Source organism: Elephantulus edwardii, unplaced genomic scaffold, assembly GCF_000299155.1.
Source record: "Elephantulus edwardii isolate Elephantulus edwardi_28Jun2011 unplaced genomic scaffold, EleEdw1.0 scaffold00019, whole genome shotgun sequence".
Taxonomy (NCBI): Eukaryota; Metazoa; Chordata; class Mammalia; order Macroscelidea; family Macroscelididae; genus Elephantulus; species Elephantulus edwardii.
In genome coordinates, this window is record NW_006399769.1 from 14492763 (window position 1) to 14510123 (window position 17361).

Genomic DNA, 17361 nt, shown 5'->3' on the forward strand with positions numbered 1-17361 from the left:
TGATGGTGGTTTGCTGCATTCTTACCTTTCCTCCTTTTTAATAGGACTCTTGACATATATGACACAGCGAACTCCAAGAAGCCATTAAACTAAAACTGGTTCTTTAAGAAAACTAAAATAGCATCACAAGTTATTCAGAACAGTGGTTTTTCAAACCTTTAAATTCTTCAAATTGTCTTACAGACATGAGTAAAAGAGTATTGATTTAGCTGGGCTTGAATCTAAGACCTGTTTTCACTTTGGGTAGCATTTTCCATGTCTACCTCGATTTGGGGGAAATATTTCACACAAGATTTCACTTTAAGAACAAATGAAAAGTGTCCTGCTTAAAAAAAAAAAAAAATAAAGGATGGAAACAGCAGTTAGGTGATTATTAGTTTTAACAGTAAGAAATGATGATGGCTTTGGACAAAGTGATTTTCCTAGAGTTGTTTTAATGAGGTCAGATTCTGCCTATACGTTTTTAAAAAGAATTTTTGTTGAGCCAATGGCATGTGTTGTTAGAATATTGTATGTGGGATACAAGAAAAACAATGACTTAGGTGCTCTGATGGCCTAGTGGTGTGGGAAAGCTGCAATCGCAAAGGCATGTGGTTTGAATCCATGGCAGAAGGATGGCAGTCTTCTCTCATGCCATTAACTGCCTTTGAAAATCTACTGGAGGGTCTGCTATGAGTCAGCTCCAACTTAATGATAAACAAGCACAACAAAACAAGGCCTTTTTTGCATGAGCAGCTAGAGAATGGAGTTCCCATTTACTGTATTAGGGCAGATTGCCAGAGGGACATGAGTTTTTGACATGTTAAGTTTGATGAGTTTTAGACATGTTAAAATTAATGAGAATATATTATTAGACACCAAGTGGAGATATCAAGCTGGTAGTTAGAGATAGGAGGATGGAGTTTTGTAGGACACTGTCCATCCTCAGTATAGAAATTTGGGTGTCACCTGTATAAATAGTATGTAAACACATGAGATCACCTGGAGAATGAATATCAAAAGGAGGACTGAGCACTCTGATGTTCACCTTTCCAGAAAATGGAGATTTAATAAAGGAGTGTAGCCAGTGAAGTAAGGGTAACTGAGTATTCCATAATTCAGGGAAGAAAGAATGAGTTGCATCACATGCTACCAGGTGGTCAAATAAAGTGAGAACTGGTAATTGAGGATATGAAGTGATGTTTCCATGGAGCAGTGGGAACAAGGCCTGCCTGGAGTGAATCCTGGATTTCATGCCATCAGAGAAGATAGAGAGCTTAGATGATTGCATTTTCCTGGTAAAGGGAGTAGAGGAAAAGAGACACTAGAGGAGACAGAAGATCAGGAGTAGTCAAACAGGGAATTTTTGTTTTGAGTTTCTTTTTTCTTTTATTTCATCATTTTTACACATTTCTCCCCTCCCCCAGCACACCTGTTGTTCCGGATTGTTCTCATAAATATAAAGTATAATCATATATTCCTTTCTGACAGTTCTTCTCCCTCATCTGTTCTAATACAGTATTAATTATCTATACACTCTTTCCCCATGCCCTCCTCAATCCTACTATGTCTGTCCTATTTTATAACAGCAGTGTTACACAGTATTTGTCCTTTTGTGACTAAGATATTTCACTCATTATAATGTCCTCAAAGGCTTCCTTGTGTTATGTAAAGTTTACTATTTCATTGTTTTTCAATCCATTGTGTGATGTAACATAGTTTTTCTATTCTTTTGTTTTTCTATTCATTTTGCACTTGATTGCTTCCATCTCTTTGCTATTATGAATAATGCAGCAATATACATGGTGGGCATGCATCTGAGTTGTGGCTCTGGTTGCTTTAAAGTATACTTCCAGTAGTGGAATTGCTGGGTTAAATGGTATGTCTAACTTTCTGAGAAAGCACAAGACCCCCTGCTGTAATGGTTGTACCATTTTACATTCCCACCAGCAGTGAATAAGAGCTCCAATCTCTTCACAACTTCACCAGCATTTGTTGTTTTTGTTGTTGTTGAACTGTTGAACTTTACTATTGTTGCTGGGGTGAGATGATATCTCATAATTTTGTTTCACATTTCTCTCCAAGCTAGGGATTTTTAACGTTTCTTCATGTGTGTTTGTCATTTGAACATCTTTAGTGAAGTGTCTATTTCTATTCTGTGCCACTTTTTCTTGCTGAGTTGCTGGAGTATTCTATACATTTTAGATATAAATCCCTTGTTAGATATCTTTGTCAAATGTATTTTTCCAGTCTGTGGGTTTCCTTTTTACCCTGTTGGAGAAGTATTTTTATGTGCATAGGGATTCGATTTTTAGAAGGTCCATTCATCTATTTTATTCTTTCCTGGTTGTAGGGTTTTTATTATTCTTGGAAGACTGTTCATGCTATGGATTAGGTCTTCTAGAGTTCTTCCTAACTTCTCTGTGATGAATTTTATATTCTTTGGTTTTACTTCTAAGTCCCTGATCCACCTTGAGTTGGTTTTTGTATAAAGTGTGAGATACGGATCTTGCTTAAGTTTTCTGCAGATGGTTTTCCAATTTTGCCGACACTATTTGTTAAAGAGACTGTCTTTTCCCCACTTATTCTGTCTTGTCAAAATCAGTTGACCATCAGTGGATGAGCTGATTTCTGGGTGGTTAATTCTATTCCATTGATTTCTGTGTCTGTTGCTGAACCAGTACCATCCTGTCTTGACCACCACAACTGTGTCCTGGGATTTCAGATCAGATTGAGATGCCCCTACCTTGTTTCTCTTTTTCAGCAGTGTTTTGCTTACTACGTCTCTTTCCATTCCAGATAAAATTGGAAATTGCATTTTCTTTCTCCTTTAAAGAATGAAATTGGTGTCTGTATTGGGATTACATTGAACTTGTAGATTGTTAGAATTGTAATTTTCATTATATTGAGTCTTCCTGTCCATTAGCATATGTTTTTCCATTTCTTCAGATCTCCTTTTGTTTCTTGTTGTAATATTTTGTAATTTTCTATGTATAGGTTTTCTGTGTCTCTGGTTAGATTTATTCTCAAGTATTTCATTGTGTGGTTAGCTATTGTAATTAGTATTGTTTTTCTTTACTCAATTTCTATATTTTCTTTGTCACTGTAGAGAAACCCAACTGATTTTTGTATGCTGATCTTGTAACTTGCTACTTTGCTGAATTGGTCCACTATCTCCAATAGTTTTCTTCCTGAATCTTTAGGGTTTTCTAAGAATACTATCGTATCATCTACATTTAGAGATAGTTTTACCTTCTCTTTATCAATTTGTGGACCCCTTATTTCCTTGTTTTGTCTTCTTTGCTCTCACTAATACTTCCAGTACTATATTGATAGGAGAGGTGATAGTGGGCATCCTTACTTTGTTCCTGTTCTCAAGGAGAATGCCTTTAATCTCTCTTCATTGAGAATGATGTTGGCTTTTGGTTTTGTATTTATACTTTTTCACTGTGCTGAGGAAATTTCCCTCTATTTGTATTTTCTTGAGTATTTTAACCAGGAAAGTATCTTTTATTTTTGTCAAAAGCCTTTTCTGCATCAATTGATAGAATTTTGTGGTTCTTGTTCATTGCTTCGTTAATGTGATGAAATTACATTAATTTTTTTCCTATGTAGAACCACTCTTCCACACCTGTTATGAGTCCCACTTCATCATAATGAATTATTTTTTATTTACTGTTGAATTTTGTTGGCCAGGATTTTATTTAGGATTTTTGCATTTATGTCCATGAAAGACACTGGCCTGTAGTTTTCTATTTCGATGGTTTACCTGATTTTTATATCAAGGATATGTGTGCTTCATATAATGAGTCTGGGAGTATTCCATCTTTTTCTATTTTTCTGAAATACTTTATGTAGAATTGGTGACAGTTCTTCCCTGAATGTTTGATAGAATCCACTAGGGAAACCATCTGGTCCTGGCTTTTTTCACTTGTTTTATGATCTGTTCAGTTTCTTCTTTTGTAATGGATCTGTTCAGGTTTACTTCAGTCTGTGTCAGTTTGGGTAGGTTTTGTGTTTCTAAAAGTTCTCTTTTTCCTCTAAGTTTTCATATTTGAGTATAGTTTTTCATAATACTCTGTTGTTAACCTTTTTATTTCATTTGATTCTGTTGAGAAATTGTCCTTTTCATCTCTTAGTTGGATTATCTTTATCTTTTCTTTCTTTTCCTTTGTTAGCGTTGCTGGGATTTGTCAATTGTATTGACCTTTTCAAAGAACCAACTCCTGGTTTTATTGATTGTTTCAATTGTGTTTATGTTTTCTGTTTCATTTACTTCTGCCCTCATTTTTATGATTTCCTTTCTTTTAGAGGTTGTCGAAGTTTTATGTTGTTCTTTATTACCTGCAGGAGATGCTGAGTTAAAGAAATGATTATCAGTTTTCTTCCTTTTTGATGTGTTTGCTTGTTGCTAAGATTGACCTCTACAGCTTTTGCTGTATCCCAGAGATTTTGGTAAATTGTGCTTTCATTCTTATTTGTTACAAGAAACTTTTTATTTTTATTTTTTACTGTTTTTTAAAATTAATCAAAGTTTATACAGAGCTTGGATTTCTGTTCATTCATTGTTGCACATTTTCCTCCCTCCTGATCCCCACAACAGTCCACTTTTTTCCTTGAAAAAAAAATCTTGGTTATTGTACAATTCCTCCCTCTACTCCATTTTACTATCCAGCTCTTATTCTGGACTGTTGTCATGCAAATAATATCTAATCGTATATTTCTTTTAAGCAATTCTATTCCTTATCTGTTTCAATGCAGTGTACATTATTTAGCCCATCTTTTCTTAGTTTCCCCCAAGCCCTATGTCAGTCCTGTTTTATAATAGTTGCGTTATGCAGTATTTGTCCTTTCATAACTGATCTATTTCAATCAGCAAAATGTCCTCCAGAGTCACTCATTTTATATAATATTTCATGAGTTACTTGTTTGTCAGTGTTGCATAGTATTCCATTTTGTGATTATATCACTGCTTCTCTATCCAGTTTTTTGTTGATGGACCCTTGAGTTGTTTTCCATCTCTCTGCTGTTGTAAACAATGCAGCAATAAACAAGGGGGTGCATATATCTGTTTGAGTGGCAGTTCTGATTTTTTTTTTAGGGTATATTCCCGGTAGTGGAATTAGTGAGTCAAATGGTATTTCTGTTTCCAACTTTCTGAGAAAACACCATACTGCCTTCCATAGTGTTTGCACAAGTTTACACTCCTGCCAGCAGTGAATAAGAGTTCCATTTTCTCCACAACTATGCCAGCATTTGTTGTTTGCTGCTCTGTTGAATTGTGCTATTGTTACTGGAGTGAGATAATATCTCATAGTTGTTTTGATTTGCATCTCTCTTAGAGCTGTGGATTTTGAACATTTCTTCATGTGTTTGTTTACCATCTGAATGTCTTTTTTGGTGAAATGTCTGTTCATAATGCTGTGCCCCTTTTGTGATTGGGCTGTTTACCTATATCTTGTTGTGGTGCTCGAGGAGTCTATAAATTGTAGATATAAGTCCCTTATCAGACATGTCATTACCAAATATTTTCCCCCGGTCTGTGGCTTTTCTTTTTACTTTGTTGGAGAAATTTTTTAGTGTGCATTTGATTTTTAGAAGGTCCCATTCATCTATTTTATCTTCTTCTGATTATAGGTTTTGCAGGATGCTTGGAAAACTGTTCATGGTGCGGATTAGGGTGTCTAGAGTTCTTCCAGGCTTTTCTCTGATGAAGTTTATAGTCCTTGGTTTTAATCCTAGGTCCTTGATCCACTGTGAGTAGGTTTTTATGTATGGTTAGAGGTGTGGGTCTTGCTTGAATTCTGTGCAGATAGTTTTCCAATTCTGCCAACACCATATGTTAAAAAGGCTTTTCTTTTCCCACTTAACTGATTTCATCTCCTTGTCAAAAATCAGTTGATCATAGGTAGATGGGCTGATTTCTAGATTCTCAACTCTATTCCATTGATCTCTGGGTCTGTCATTATACCAGTACCATGCTGTCTTGACCATCATGGCAGTGTAGGAGTATTTGAAATCAGGGCGTGAGATACCTCCTACCTTGTTTCTCTTTTTAAGGAGTGCTTTGCTTCTGCGGGGTCTCTTTCCATTCCAAATGAAATTAGAGATTGCCTTTTCCATCTTGTTGAAGAATGGAATTGTTATTTGCATTGGGATGGCATTGAATATGTAGATTGCCTTTGGTAGTATTGCCATTTTCACAATATTGAGTTTTCCTATCCATAAGCAAGGTAAATTTCTCCAGGTCTCTTTTTGTTTCTTGTAGTAATGGTTTGTAATTTTCTTTGAATAGATCATTTGTACTTCTGGTTAGATTTATTTAATCTTGTGATTAGCTATTGTGAAGGGTATTGTTTTTCTTAGTTCCAACACTGTATTCTCTTTGTCACTGTAGAGAAATCCAATTTATTTTTGTATGTTGATCTTGTATCCTGCCACTTTGCTGAATTAATCAACTATGTTCAATAACTATGTTGTCTCTTGGGTTTATGTATATACTTTTAACTATGATGAGGAAATTCCCATGTATTGCTGTTTTGTTAAGGGTTTTAATCCAGGAAAGGGTGTTGGATTTTGTCAAAGGCCTTTTCTGCATCAATTGACAGGATCATGTGGTTTTGTCCTTTGCTTTGTTAATGTGATGAATTACACTGATTGTTTTTCTTATTTTGAACCATCCTTGCATACCTGTTATTAATCCACATGCTCATGGTCAATTATTTTTTTTTTATGTATTGTTGGATGGTATTGGACAGAATTTTATTCAGGATTTTTGCATCTATGTTCATGAAAGATACTGGCCTTTTGTTTTCTATTTTGGTGATGTTTTTACCTGACTTTGGTATCAAGAATATATTTCCTTCATAGAATAAGTCTGGGAGAATACCATCTTTTTCTATTTTCTGAAATAGTTTATATAGAATTGGTGACAGTTCTTCTCTGAATGTTTGATAAAATTTCCTTGTAAAATCATCTGGTCTAGGGCTGGTTTTGATTGGAAGTTGTTTTACTACATTTTCAGTTTTTCTTTTTAATGGGTCTGTTCAGGTGTTTGATTTTGTTGGTCTGTGTCAGTTTAGGTTGGTTTTGAGATTCTAAGTATTTGTCCATTTCCTCTAGGTTTTCATATTTGTTTGAGTATAATTTTTCCATAATATTCCATTGTTAACCTTTTTATTTTAGTTGGTTCTGTTGTGACATTGCCCTTTTCATCTCTTATTCAGGTTATTTATGTCTTTTCTTTCTTAGTTTTGCGAGTGGTTAGTCACTTTTATTGACCTTTTCAAAGAATCAGCTCCTGGGTTTTTTGATGATTTTAATTGTTTTTCTGTATTCTATTTCATTTATTTCTGCCCTAATTTTGATTATTTCCTTTTTTTTTTTTTTTTTTTTTTTTTTTTGGTGGTGGTGGTTTTTGGTTTTGTTTGTTTTTTTGTTTTTATTTTTAAGGATGTCAGGCTTTCTTGCTGTTCCTTTTCAATTTGTTTGAGGTGTTGGGTCAGAGGTTGAATTAACATTTTTTCCTGCCTTTTCATGTGTTTGCTTATTGCTATAAATTGACCTCTGATTACTACTTTTGCTCTTTTCAGAGATTTTGATAAGTTGTTTTTATTGTCATTTGTTTTAAAAAACTTTTTCACTTTTTTATTTCTTCTGTTACCCACTCATGTACAAGCAAGGTGTTGTTCACCTTCCAAATGTATGATTTTTTTTTCTCCTTTATCATCTTGTTATTAATTTCTAATTTTGTAGCATTGTGGTTTGAGAAGACCCTTTGTATTATTTCCATGTTCTTTAATTTATTGATGCTTGCTTTGTGACCTCTTCTAGATATTCTGTGATCTATTCTGGAGAACGTTCCATGCACATTGGAGAAGAAAGTATACTGTGCTTTTAGGGGGGGGCGGTGTGTGCATTAGCATATACATATATATATATGTATATATAAAGATCAGGTTGGTTTATTGTGTGGTTTAATTTTTCAACATATTTGTTGAGTTTCTTTGTGGTAGTTCTGTTGGGTTTTTTTTTTTCCTTGAGAGTGGTGGATTGACGTCTCCAACTACTATAGTAGTGTTGTCTATTTTCTTTCTTAGTTTTGTTAATATTTTGTGTATTTTCCAGCTCTATCATTTGGTGCATAGGTATATATTATTGGTATATCCTTTTGTTCTCTTGATCCTTTAAGCATTATGTGTCTTTTGTGATGGCTTTTGCATTGAAACCTACTTTATCAGAGATTAATATTGCTATTCCTGCTTTTTTCTAGTTGCCATTTGCTTGATATATTTTTTCCACCCTTTTACTTCTAGTTCTTCTTTATCTTCACTTTTCAAGTGTGTCTCCTGTAGAAAGCATATTTATGGGGTTTTTTTTGGGGGGGTTGTTTATCCAATCTACTACTCTTTTTCTCTTCAGTGATGCATTTAAACCATTCACATTCAGTGTGATTATTGAGAGGCAACGTTTTATTACTATCATTTTGTTGCATTCTTTTTGGTGTTGTTACTGGTTACGTTGGTCCATCCTGCTTTCTGTGGCACCTCTGTAAGGAGAACGTCTCTAAGTGTTTCCTGCAACACTAGTCTTGTTTTTACAAACTCCCTTAGGTCCTGCTTTTCTGTCAAGAAGACAAAGATTTTTCACCACTGGACCAATTGGCAGCATCAGGGTGGATGGTGAAGAGATTGAGATTGTTAACAACTTTGGTTTGCTTGGTTCCACAGTCAACACTCTTAGTACCAATAGCCAGGAAATTAAAAGATGTATTGCGATGGAAAAGTCTGCTGCTAGGGACCTTTCCAAAGTTCTAAAGAGCAGTGGTGTCTCTCTGGAGACTAAGGTGCATCTGATACACACCATGGTCTTTGCAATCACTTGTTATGCATCAGAGAGTTGGACAATGACTAGGAAGGATAGAAGGAGAATTGATGCCTTTGAGCTGTGGTTCTGGAGAAGAGTATTGAGGGTACCATGGATTGCTAGGAAAACAAACAGATTCATTCTGGTGAGGGTTAAACTGGGTGGCTCCTTGGAGGCAAGGATTCTGAAGCTTCGTCTAACATACTTGGGACGTGTTATAAGGAAGGACTGGTCCTTGGAGAGGGACATCATGCTTGGGAGGGTGGAGAAACAGCGCAGGAGAGGAAGGCCCTCTATGAGCTGGTTTGATTCAGTGACTGGGGGGTAATCGGGATGGGTGTATCGGAGACAGTGCAATTGGCACAGCACAGAGTTTAGGGCTGTTGTACATAGGGTCGCTATGAGTCACAGATGACTCAACGGCACATAACAAAAACAACAACCTTTATATTTGATGAACAGTTTTGCTGGGTATAGTATTCTTTGTTGATAGTTGTGGTCTTTGAGTGCATAATGGAGATTGTTGATAGATCTTCCACCAATCCTGATGCGGCATTTCTCCTCATAGAGCCCAGCCTCCCGGATAATCTGTTCTGCTTACAGGTTGAAAAGGTATGGAGACAGGACACATTCCTGGTGTACACCCTTCCCAATTCTGAACCATGCAGTGTTTCCTTGTTCTTTTCTGACAACTGCCTCTTGGTCCAAGTATAGGTTTATCATTAGCACGATCAAGTGTTCTGTGATTCCCATTCTTCTCAGAGTCAGCCACAGTTTGTTACGATCCACACAGTCATCAATCACTAATTGTTATTGCTTTAGATAACTTGTAAAATAAAGGTCATCCTACTACAAATTTTCAAGGTGATTCAATTAGGAATAAAGAAATACAGTTTCTCTATGCTGAATATCATTTCATTCTATACTAGAAAAGTAAAAATAATAAATGAGGGATGGAAGCATATAAAGAGAATGAAGATAGTGATTTTTGCATAAATATACATTATGTCTGGGAGTACTAATAACTTCCCAGGCATGAGTCAAGCCTTCAAAAGTCTTTATTTAAAGAAATGTGCTAGCCTTTTAACCGTTCTTTACTGTGATTTATACGAGTATATAATAATTCTTTGGGGAGCTCTGATGGTCTAGTAGGTAAGGAATTGTACTAACAACAGAAAGTCATATGATTCATGTCCACATGAAATTTATTTTAATTCTTAGATGAAGTACTGTATTATATTTATATTTGAACAAAAGATGCAGGCTTTATGGTAAAATTATAAACAGGAAAAGGAGATCTTTCCATTCCTCTTATTTAAGCATTCTGTGTTCTTTATAGGAGCCTTAGTGACACAATGGTTGAGCTCACTGAAAGAAAGCTGCTGTTCTACTGTATATCTTAGGAGAGGCTGGAGAGCATTATACTGAGTGAACTAAGTGTCATAAGGACAAATACTGTATTAGACATTGTCAAAATGGAAGGATAAATAGTAAGATGTGCAACAAAAGTCCAAAGGGAGGATAGGCGGGAACAGGGGTGCTGAAGATGATGAGGGGGATAATCATAGGTCACAGAGTTTGCTAGACAGAGCAAGGAGGTAAAAGAATTAGGAAAGATCCAATGGGGACCTGAAAAGGCAATGTAAAGGTGGGTATGGATCAATGGTGATTAATTTTATAAAACATAGTGAATTGTATGAGCATAGTGAATAGAGGAACATGTGAAACACAAAGTGTATGAGTTGTTTTGCACAGGGTCACCATGAATCACAAGCAACTCGATGGCACATAACAACAGCAAAAACAACAACTTTCATGCTTACCTGTGATCAGTTAGACTTGATTTTAAAATTTTTAAACCTTCAAAGAAGTACTTTCCATGTCAACTAAAGTGTTGCTGCTCAATTTTTCAGAAACAAAATGCCCTTTGCTCAAAGTATGTTGGAAGTTTGTATCAAAGAATTCAACAACAGCAGTAGCAAAAATTTCTCCCAAGTTATGTAATAATTTACAAAATAATTGCTCCTCTGTGCTGTGTAGTATACCATTGTGTGAATGTACCATAATTTCTCAATCCACTCAGTTGTGGTTGGACATCTGGGCTATTTCCATGTCCTTGTGATGGTGAATAACGCTGCTATGAACATTGGTGTACAAGTCTCCGTTTGTGCAAGGAATTTTTTTTTACTGCAGGCGAAAACCCGTCTTTCTCCTGAAGCATGGCTGGTAAATTCAAACTGCCAATGATCTTTTCCACTAGCAGTCCAATATTTTATGAACTATGCCACCGATGGTTAGATTTTGGAGAAATCTAACCCAGGTAACCCCAGGCTGCATTAGCCAGTGTGCATCCCGAAGCCTTTGCCAGAAAAAGAGTTTTGGGCCCAAGGGCCAAGAAAATTTGCACCAGTACCTGGTTTCAAATGGAAGACAAGCGGTATTAACCCATAAGAAGGCAATCCTGGAGTGGAAGTTGTACATTACAGTTGTACTTAACAACTTTAAATTGAAGTCATATTGGCTGCATCATAAGAGACTCACAACAGCATGATATGTTCAGAATCACATAAATCCTGTTGGCTTGAGACTTAGGCCATCACATCAGGGGCTGGTCTATGGGAGACAGCTATTAAATGCTGTAGGCAACAGTAGGAAGGGATGGTGGTGGAGTAAGGAAGCATGGATGGGCAGCAACATTGAATCTATTGGTCATTGTTATAACTGGGCAGAGGTCTTTTATCTGCTCTTTTCTGTGGAATGCTTGTCTGTCAGATACTATTATATATATTTAAAGATTGAGACACACTAGGAAGAAGGATTGGCCATCCACCTCCGAAATGACAGGCCTTCGAAAACCCTATGTACAATAGAGCACACTTAGACTATCACTTGGACTAGCAGACATGGCAATTGAGACTGAGATCTTAGAAAGCAGACACTAGTGATTGGAACATGAGAAGCATGAATGTAGGAAAATTGGACATTGTCAAGAAAGAAATGGAACACATAAATATTGACATACTAGGTATTGGTGAAATGAGATGGCTTGGCATGGGACATTTTGAATCAGATGATTATATGATTTACTATGCCGGGGAGGAAAAGGTGAGGAAAAAAAGGGTTTGGTTTTTCATAATTAAAAAAGTCATTTCTAGATGCATCCTGAAATACAATGTGGTGAGCGACAGGATAATATCCATACGCATACAAGGAAATCCAGTGAATACCACTATAATTCAAATATTTGCACCAACAACTAGAGCCAAAGAGGAGGAAATAGAAGATTTCTACTAACTTTTGCAGTCAGAAATTGATCAAACATGCAATCAAGATTGATAATAATAGGCGACTGGAATGCAAAAGTTGGGAACAGGGAAGAAGGATCAGTAGCTGGAAAATACGGGCTCGGTGAGAGAAATGAGGCTGGAGATAGAATGGTAGAGTTCTCCACATTCAATGATTTAGTCATTGCAAAAACCTTTTATAAGAAACATAAACGCAGGCTATACGCATGGATTTCACCTGATGGCATGCATAGGAATCAAATAGATTACATTTGTGGAAAGACTCTTTGTCATCCCTGGCTGCCTTTTGAAATTTTCTGTTTAGCTCTTTGATTTCTTGGTTTTTTCCTTTAGCTTTGGCTTCTCGGCGCTCTAATTCAATATTCAGAGTCTCATCTGACATCCATCTTGGTCTTTTACTCTTTTTCAGCCTTTGTAATGATCTTTTGCATTCTTCATGGACGATTTTCTTGATATCCTCCCAGAGCTCACTTGGTTTACCCTCATTGGTGCTCAAGGCCTCAATCCTGTTCCTGAGATCTTGCCTCTGGAAACTTGATGAACATGGAGAAATAATGAAAGTTATACAAGGGTTCAGGTCTTTTCTTCATAGGGTCACTATGAGTCGTATACGACTTGATGGCACTTAACACAAACAACAACTATATATATGTATATGGAAAGGATAATTGTAGAAGGTAATATTGTTAAATATTTTTCTAGACATCTTAATATATTTACCCTAGATAAGACATCATTATACTCAAGTAATATGTTTAGAGGTTTCATTTTTCTACTTAATTAAAAATTTTGCTTATATATTACTGAGGGGGGACAATTTTCAAAGAACATAATTCAGACGGGACTATTTTATTCTTTAGTGACTCAGCATTTCAGAATCTTGTTAATTCTTTAGAAATAGTATTAACAACACTAAATTTTCTTCAGTGTGCAAAAATAATTCGTGTGTGTTGATTTTGTTATTTGAATTGTACATATTTCAAGTTAATAGAATGCTCTCATTTCTGTATTTCAGAATTGCCATTGGCTTCAGAAAGTGTTGATATTATTATTTCAGACATTCCATTTGGCAAAAAGTTTAAGCTAGAAAAAGACATCAGAAGCATTCTACAAGAAATGGAAAGGTAAAATGTTGAATATATTTCCATAATTTTTAGCTATTGAGCCTTAGACCAAAATATAACTCTTCACTTAAGATTTTGTTATATTACAATAATTTCCTAGAATTTTTGAAGCTTTATTTTCTAAAACTGTCACATCAGAAGTTTATAACTGAAGTAGTAATTCTTGATTATATTATACTATAAATTTTCTTCGGAAAAGAAACATTTTTTTGGTCATTATTAATAGTCTCTGAAATTTGAATACATGGTGGATTTTAGTCACTTGTGCTACATAATTTACTTGTTTATTTCTGGTCTTCACAAAACCCCTATCTGGCATGTCTGTGTTATGACACACACTTTGAAGACGAGGAAACCAAAGCCAGAAAGATGAACATTTCTCTTTTTTAAAAAATAGTATTTCTTTTATTAGTATTATTGATATTTTAGTGAAAATTTACAGGAAACTTGGATTTCCATTCATTCACTGTTACATGTTTTCCTCTCTATCCCCACCCCCAGTTTGCTTTCCGCTTTTAAAAAGATTCTTTCATTGTTGCACCATTTCCTTCTTCCCCCGCTCCCCAGTCCACTTTGCTATGCACTTCTTATTCTGGACTATTGTCATGCAGATAATACCTAATCATATATTTCTTTTAGACAGTTGTTTCCCTCATCTGTTTCAATACAGCCTTCATTATTTATCCCCTCTTTTCTTAGTTTTCCCCCAACCCTCATGTCAGTCCTACTTTATAACAATGGCATTATGCAATATTTGTCCTTTGGTGACTGAGATATTTCATTTAGTATAATGTCCTTCAGGGTCACCTATTTTGTATCTTTTATGAGTTCTTTGCTTTTCAGTGCTCCATATCATATACCTGCCAAACAACAGAATAAAATTTATATAAAGAGCATTCAGCAATACAGAATGAATGACACCTTCATTGTTGAAATGAATTGGAAATACAGAAGTGTTACTCATGTTATGGTTTCTAATGGCAATCTTAGGAAGTATAACAGTGAAATTATTGCTTTGAAAAGTTCAGCCAATGAAGTCTGGTTGGATATTTTTCTGGTTATCTGAGCTACAGGGAACCTAAAATGTGTACAAGAAACAATGAGCATAAAGATCAATTCATACTAAGTTGTCTCATCTAGATATATGACTGACAAAGCAGAGTAACATTAGTAGTCATGAACCTGCTGTAATGTGTTGTCACTTGAAAGAATGAGAAGTGTGTGTTTTAGATAGAGACAACATAATGCCAAGACTGACATTCTGAAAGGAATTTTGAAAGCTTGGTATGAATTCTAAATTCAACTAAGAGCCGCTCACCTCCACACTTGTTTCTGAATTATTTTATTTCTAAGCAACTTCCCATCAGCCAGTTCTTGATGTATTGCCTGACCTATCTGTTTAAGCAGCAATTACACTCCGTTTTACCCAACATCACATTCCTCAGAAGACTTTGCAATCTTGATATCATATTAAAATAATTTTGAGAACTTAAAAAAAATACATCAGTGCACCACATGTTTGATTTCCTTGCCCTGATTTAATTGTCTAGAGTAGGAACTCTTTGTCAGCTCAGCATTTCTTAGAGGCTACCAAGATGATTTTGTTCTTCAGGGAGAACCATAACCTTCAAGCCCAACTACAGAATTTACCAGTGTAATAGGAACAAGAACGGCATGGGTACAACTGGGTCTGACCTCTACCAGCTCCACAAGGGGAACTGTCCCCATCAACAACATCCACAGTATTAAACTGACCCATATAAAGTCAGACATGGTCCTCCACTCTGTTGCACCTACTTCTAATCACTGGGTTTCATATTTATTACAAATGACCACACTGATTTTATAGAATCTATTTTTACTCACTGTTGTAGGGTTTATTAGGCAGTCAGATCAGGAATGATGTGTGAAAGCAAAGTGAAAGTCCAGTTTCAATAAATAACAGCCCCAGGCCAAGTTAACAGCAAGACAATACATTAATTAGTTCAGACAGTTTCTCAGTCAACAGCAAGAAATAATCACTCACTTAATCCAGGCAACTGCTCGGTCAACAGCAAGATATCTTGGGTGCAGGAACCTCTGGCCCAGAAGGATGTGCACTGTTTTCTCTGCTCCTTCTTTCTTAGTGCTGAGGTATCTTGACGTCTCATGATCTCTGGCCCTGGTTCTGTCAGGCTACATCTTGCCACCGTCTCCCCACATTCTTGTTCGTTCCTTCTATCTTATGTTTGGCCTCACAGTTAATGATATAGGCCAGCCACCTGCCTGCAGGACAACTGGATCAAATTGAAGACAATTGGCTAGGGAAGCCAGACTTTTAGCAAGACCTACATCATAACCACAAGCAAGTTGACGGCACATAACAACACATAATAACCAGCTATACTAGTAAGCCAACCCAGAATAAGTTACTATCAATCTAGAAGAATTACTTGCATTTAACCTAGAACTTCCAAAAGAAATAATGGCTTAACTGAAAAATCTAATGTTGCATATTTTAGAATTGTTCACAATTCAGTAGAAGGTAGTACTTTATGTAGATGGTCCTTTTAACACTGGTAAAAAAAAAAATAAACAAAAAAAAAAAACACGCCAACAAACTCTGCTTTCCTCTTGGCTGCTTTTTGTTTTTAATCTTTGCTAATTGAAAATTCCAGAGAAATGCTATTAAATCCTTGAAAGCTCACAAGAAATGTGATCATAACTGTGTGGCTACATGTAATAATCAGAAAAGATATGTATATGGGCCTATTCCAAAGAAAAGCAATCAATGAGAATGCACAAATTATCAAGTAGTATCGTTAATGTCATACACAAGTGAAATTTTCTGTTAGTTGAAAAACAGTTACAGTAGTCATCAACAGAGAACTGCGATAGGAGCAGTATCATTGCTGATAAACACATGGATCTTGGCTGAAAGCAGAGAATGTCAGGTGGATATGTACCAGATATCTACCTCTGATTTATTGACTACAAAAGACATTTGACTGTGTGAACCATAGCATATTATTAATAATATTGGAGAATGAGAATTTTCTAAAGTACTTAATTGTACGTACGTGGAAGGTGTGCATTGACCATGAGGCAGTTGTTCAAACAGAATACAGACATACTTCATGGTTTATAATCAGAAATGATATATCAGAACTATACCTTTTTGCCATACTTGGTCTGTGCAGGGAGCAAATAATCCAAGAAGCTAGACTATATGAGGAGGAATATGATACCAAGATTGGAAGAAATTCATTAATAGCCCATGATATACAGGCAATACACCCTTCCTTTCTGAAAGTAAGATGACTTGAAGCTTTACTGATGAAGTTCAGACTATAAACTATAACCTCCAGTAAAATAAAACACTTTGAGGACTAAACTGCTTGAGCTAAGCTATGCTGTTTTCAGTTATCTATTGTTGTTGTTGTTTTGTGCTGTTGATCAGCTGTCTCTCATAGTGACCCTAGGTACAATAACTCTGAACCTTGCTCTATCCCAAGCCAATTACAGTGTCTCTGACATGCCTACCCCATCACCCCAGTTACTGAGTCAATCCATATCATCCAGGCTCTTCTCTTGCCCTGTCCCTCCACCCTCCCAAGCATGATGTCCTTCTCAAAGGACATGTCAAATGTATCTGAGAGGGAGCTTCAAAATCCTGGCCTCTAAGGAGCAGCTCAGTTTCATCCAATCCAGGATATACCTGTTTGTTCTCTTAACAGTCTGTGTTATGTCAATACTCTTCTACAGCACTACAACTCAAAGGTATTGACAATTTTTCTTTCCCCCTTTAGTCATTGTCCAGCTCTCTGATGCACAGCAAGTAATTGCAAAGACCATGGCTTAGATCAGTCTCACCTTAGTCTCTAGATTGACATCGTTGCTCTTCAGTACTCTGGAAAGGTCCCTGACAGCAGATTTACCCAATGCAATTTATCTTTTTTTTTCCTGATTGCTGGTGCAAAGAGGGTTGATTGTAGAACCAAGCTAGCTGAAGTAGTTAACAATATCAGTATCTTCTCTATCATGATGCTGATCTCTGTTTTCTTTTTTTTTAAATTTTTTATTTATTTTTTTTTTTCATTTCAATGAAC

The 17361-nt window shown here is 36.0% G+C and overlaps 1 protein-coding gene across 1 annotated transcript in view; it reads left to right on the top strand.

Annotated features, from left to right (window-relative positions):
• THUMPD2 (THUMP domain containing 2) overlaps window positions 1-17361 on the top strand; it is an 88963-nt gene that overhangs the window by 52242 nt on the left and 19360 nt on the right. The window contains exon 9 of the mRNA XM_006882384.1: window positions 13165-13273. Coding sequence (XP_006882446.1) covers window positions 13165-13273 — 109 coding nt within the window. The remainder of the gene's footprint in view (window positions 1-13164; window positions 13274-17361) is intronic.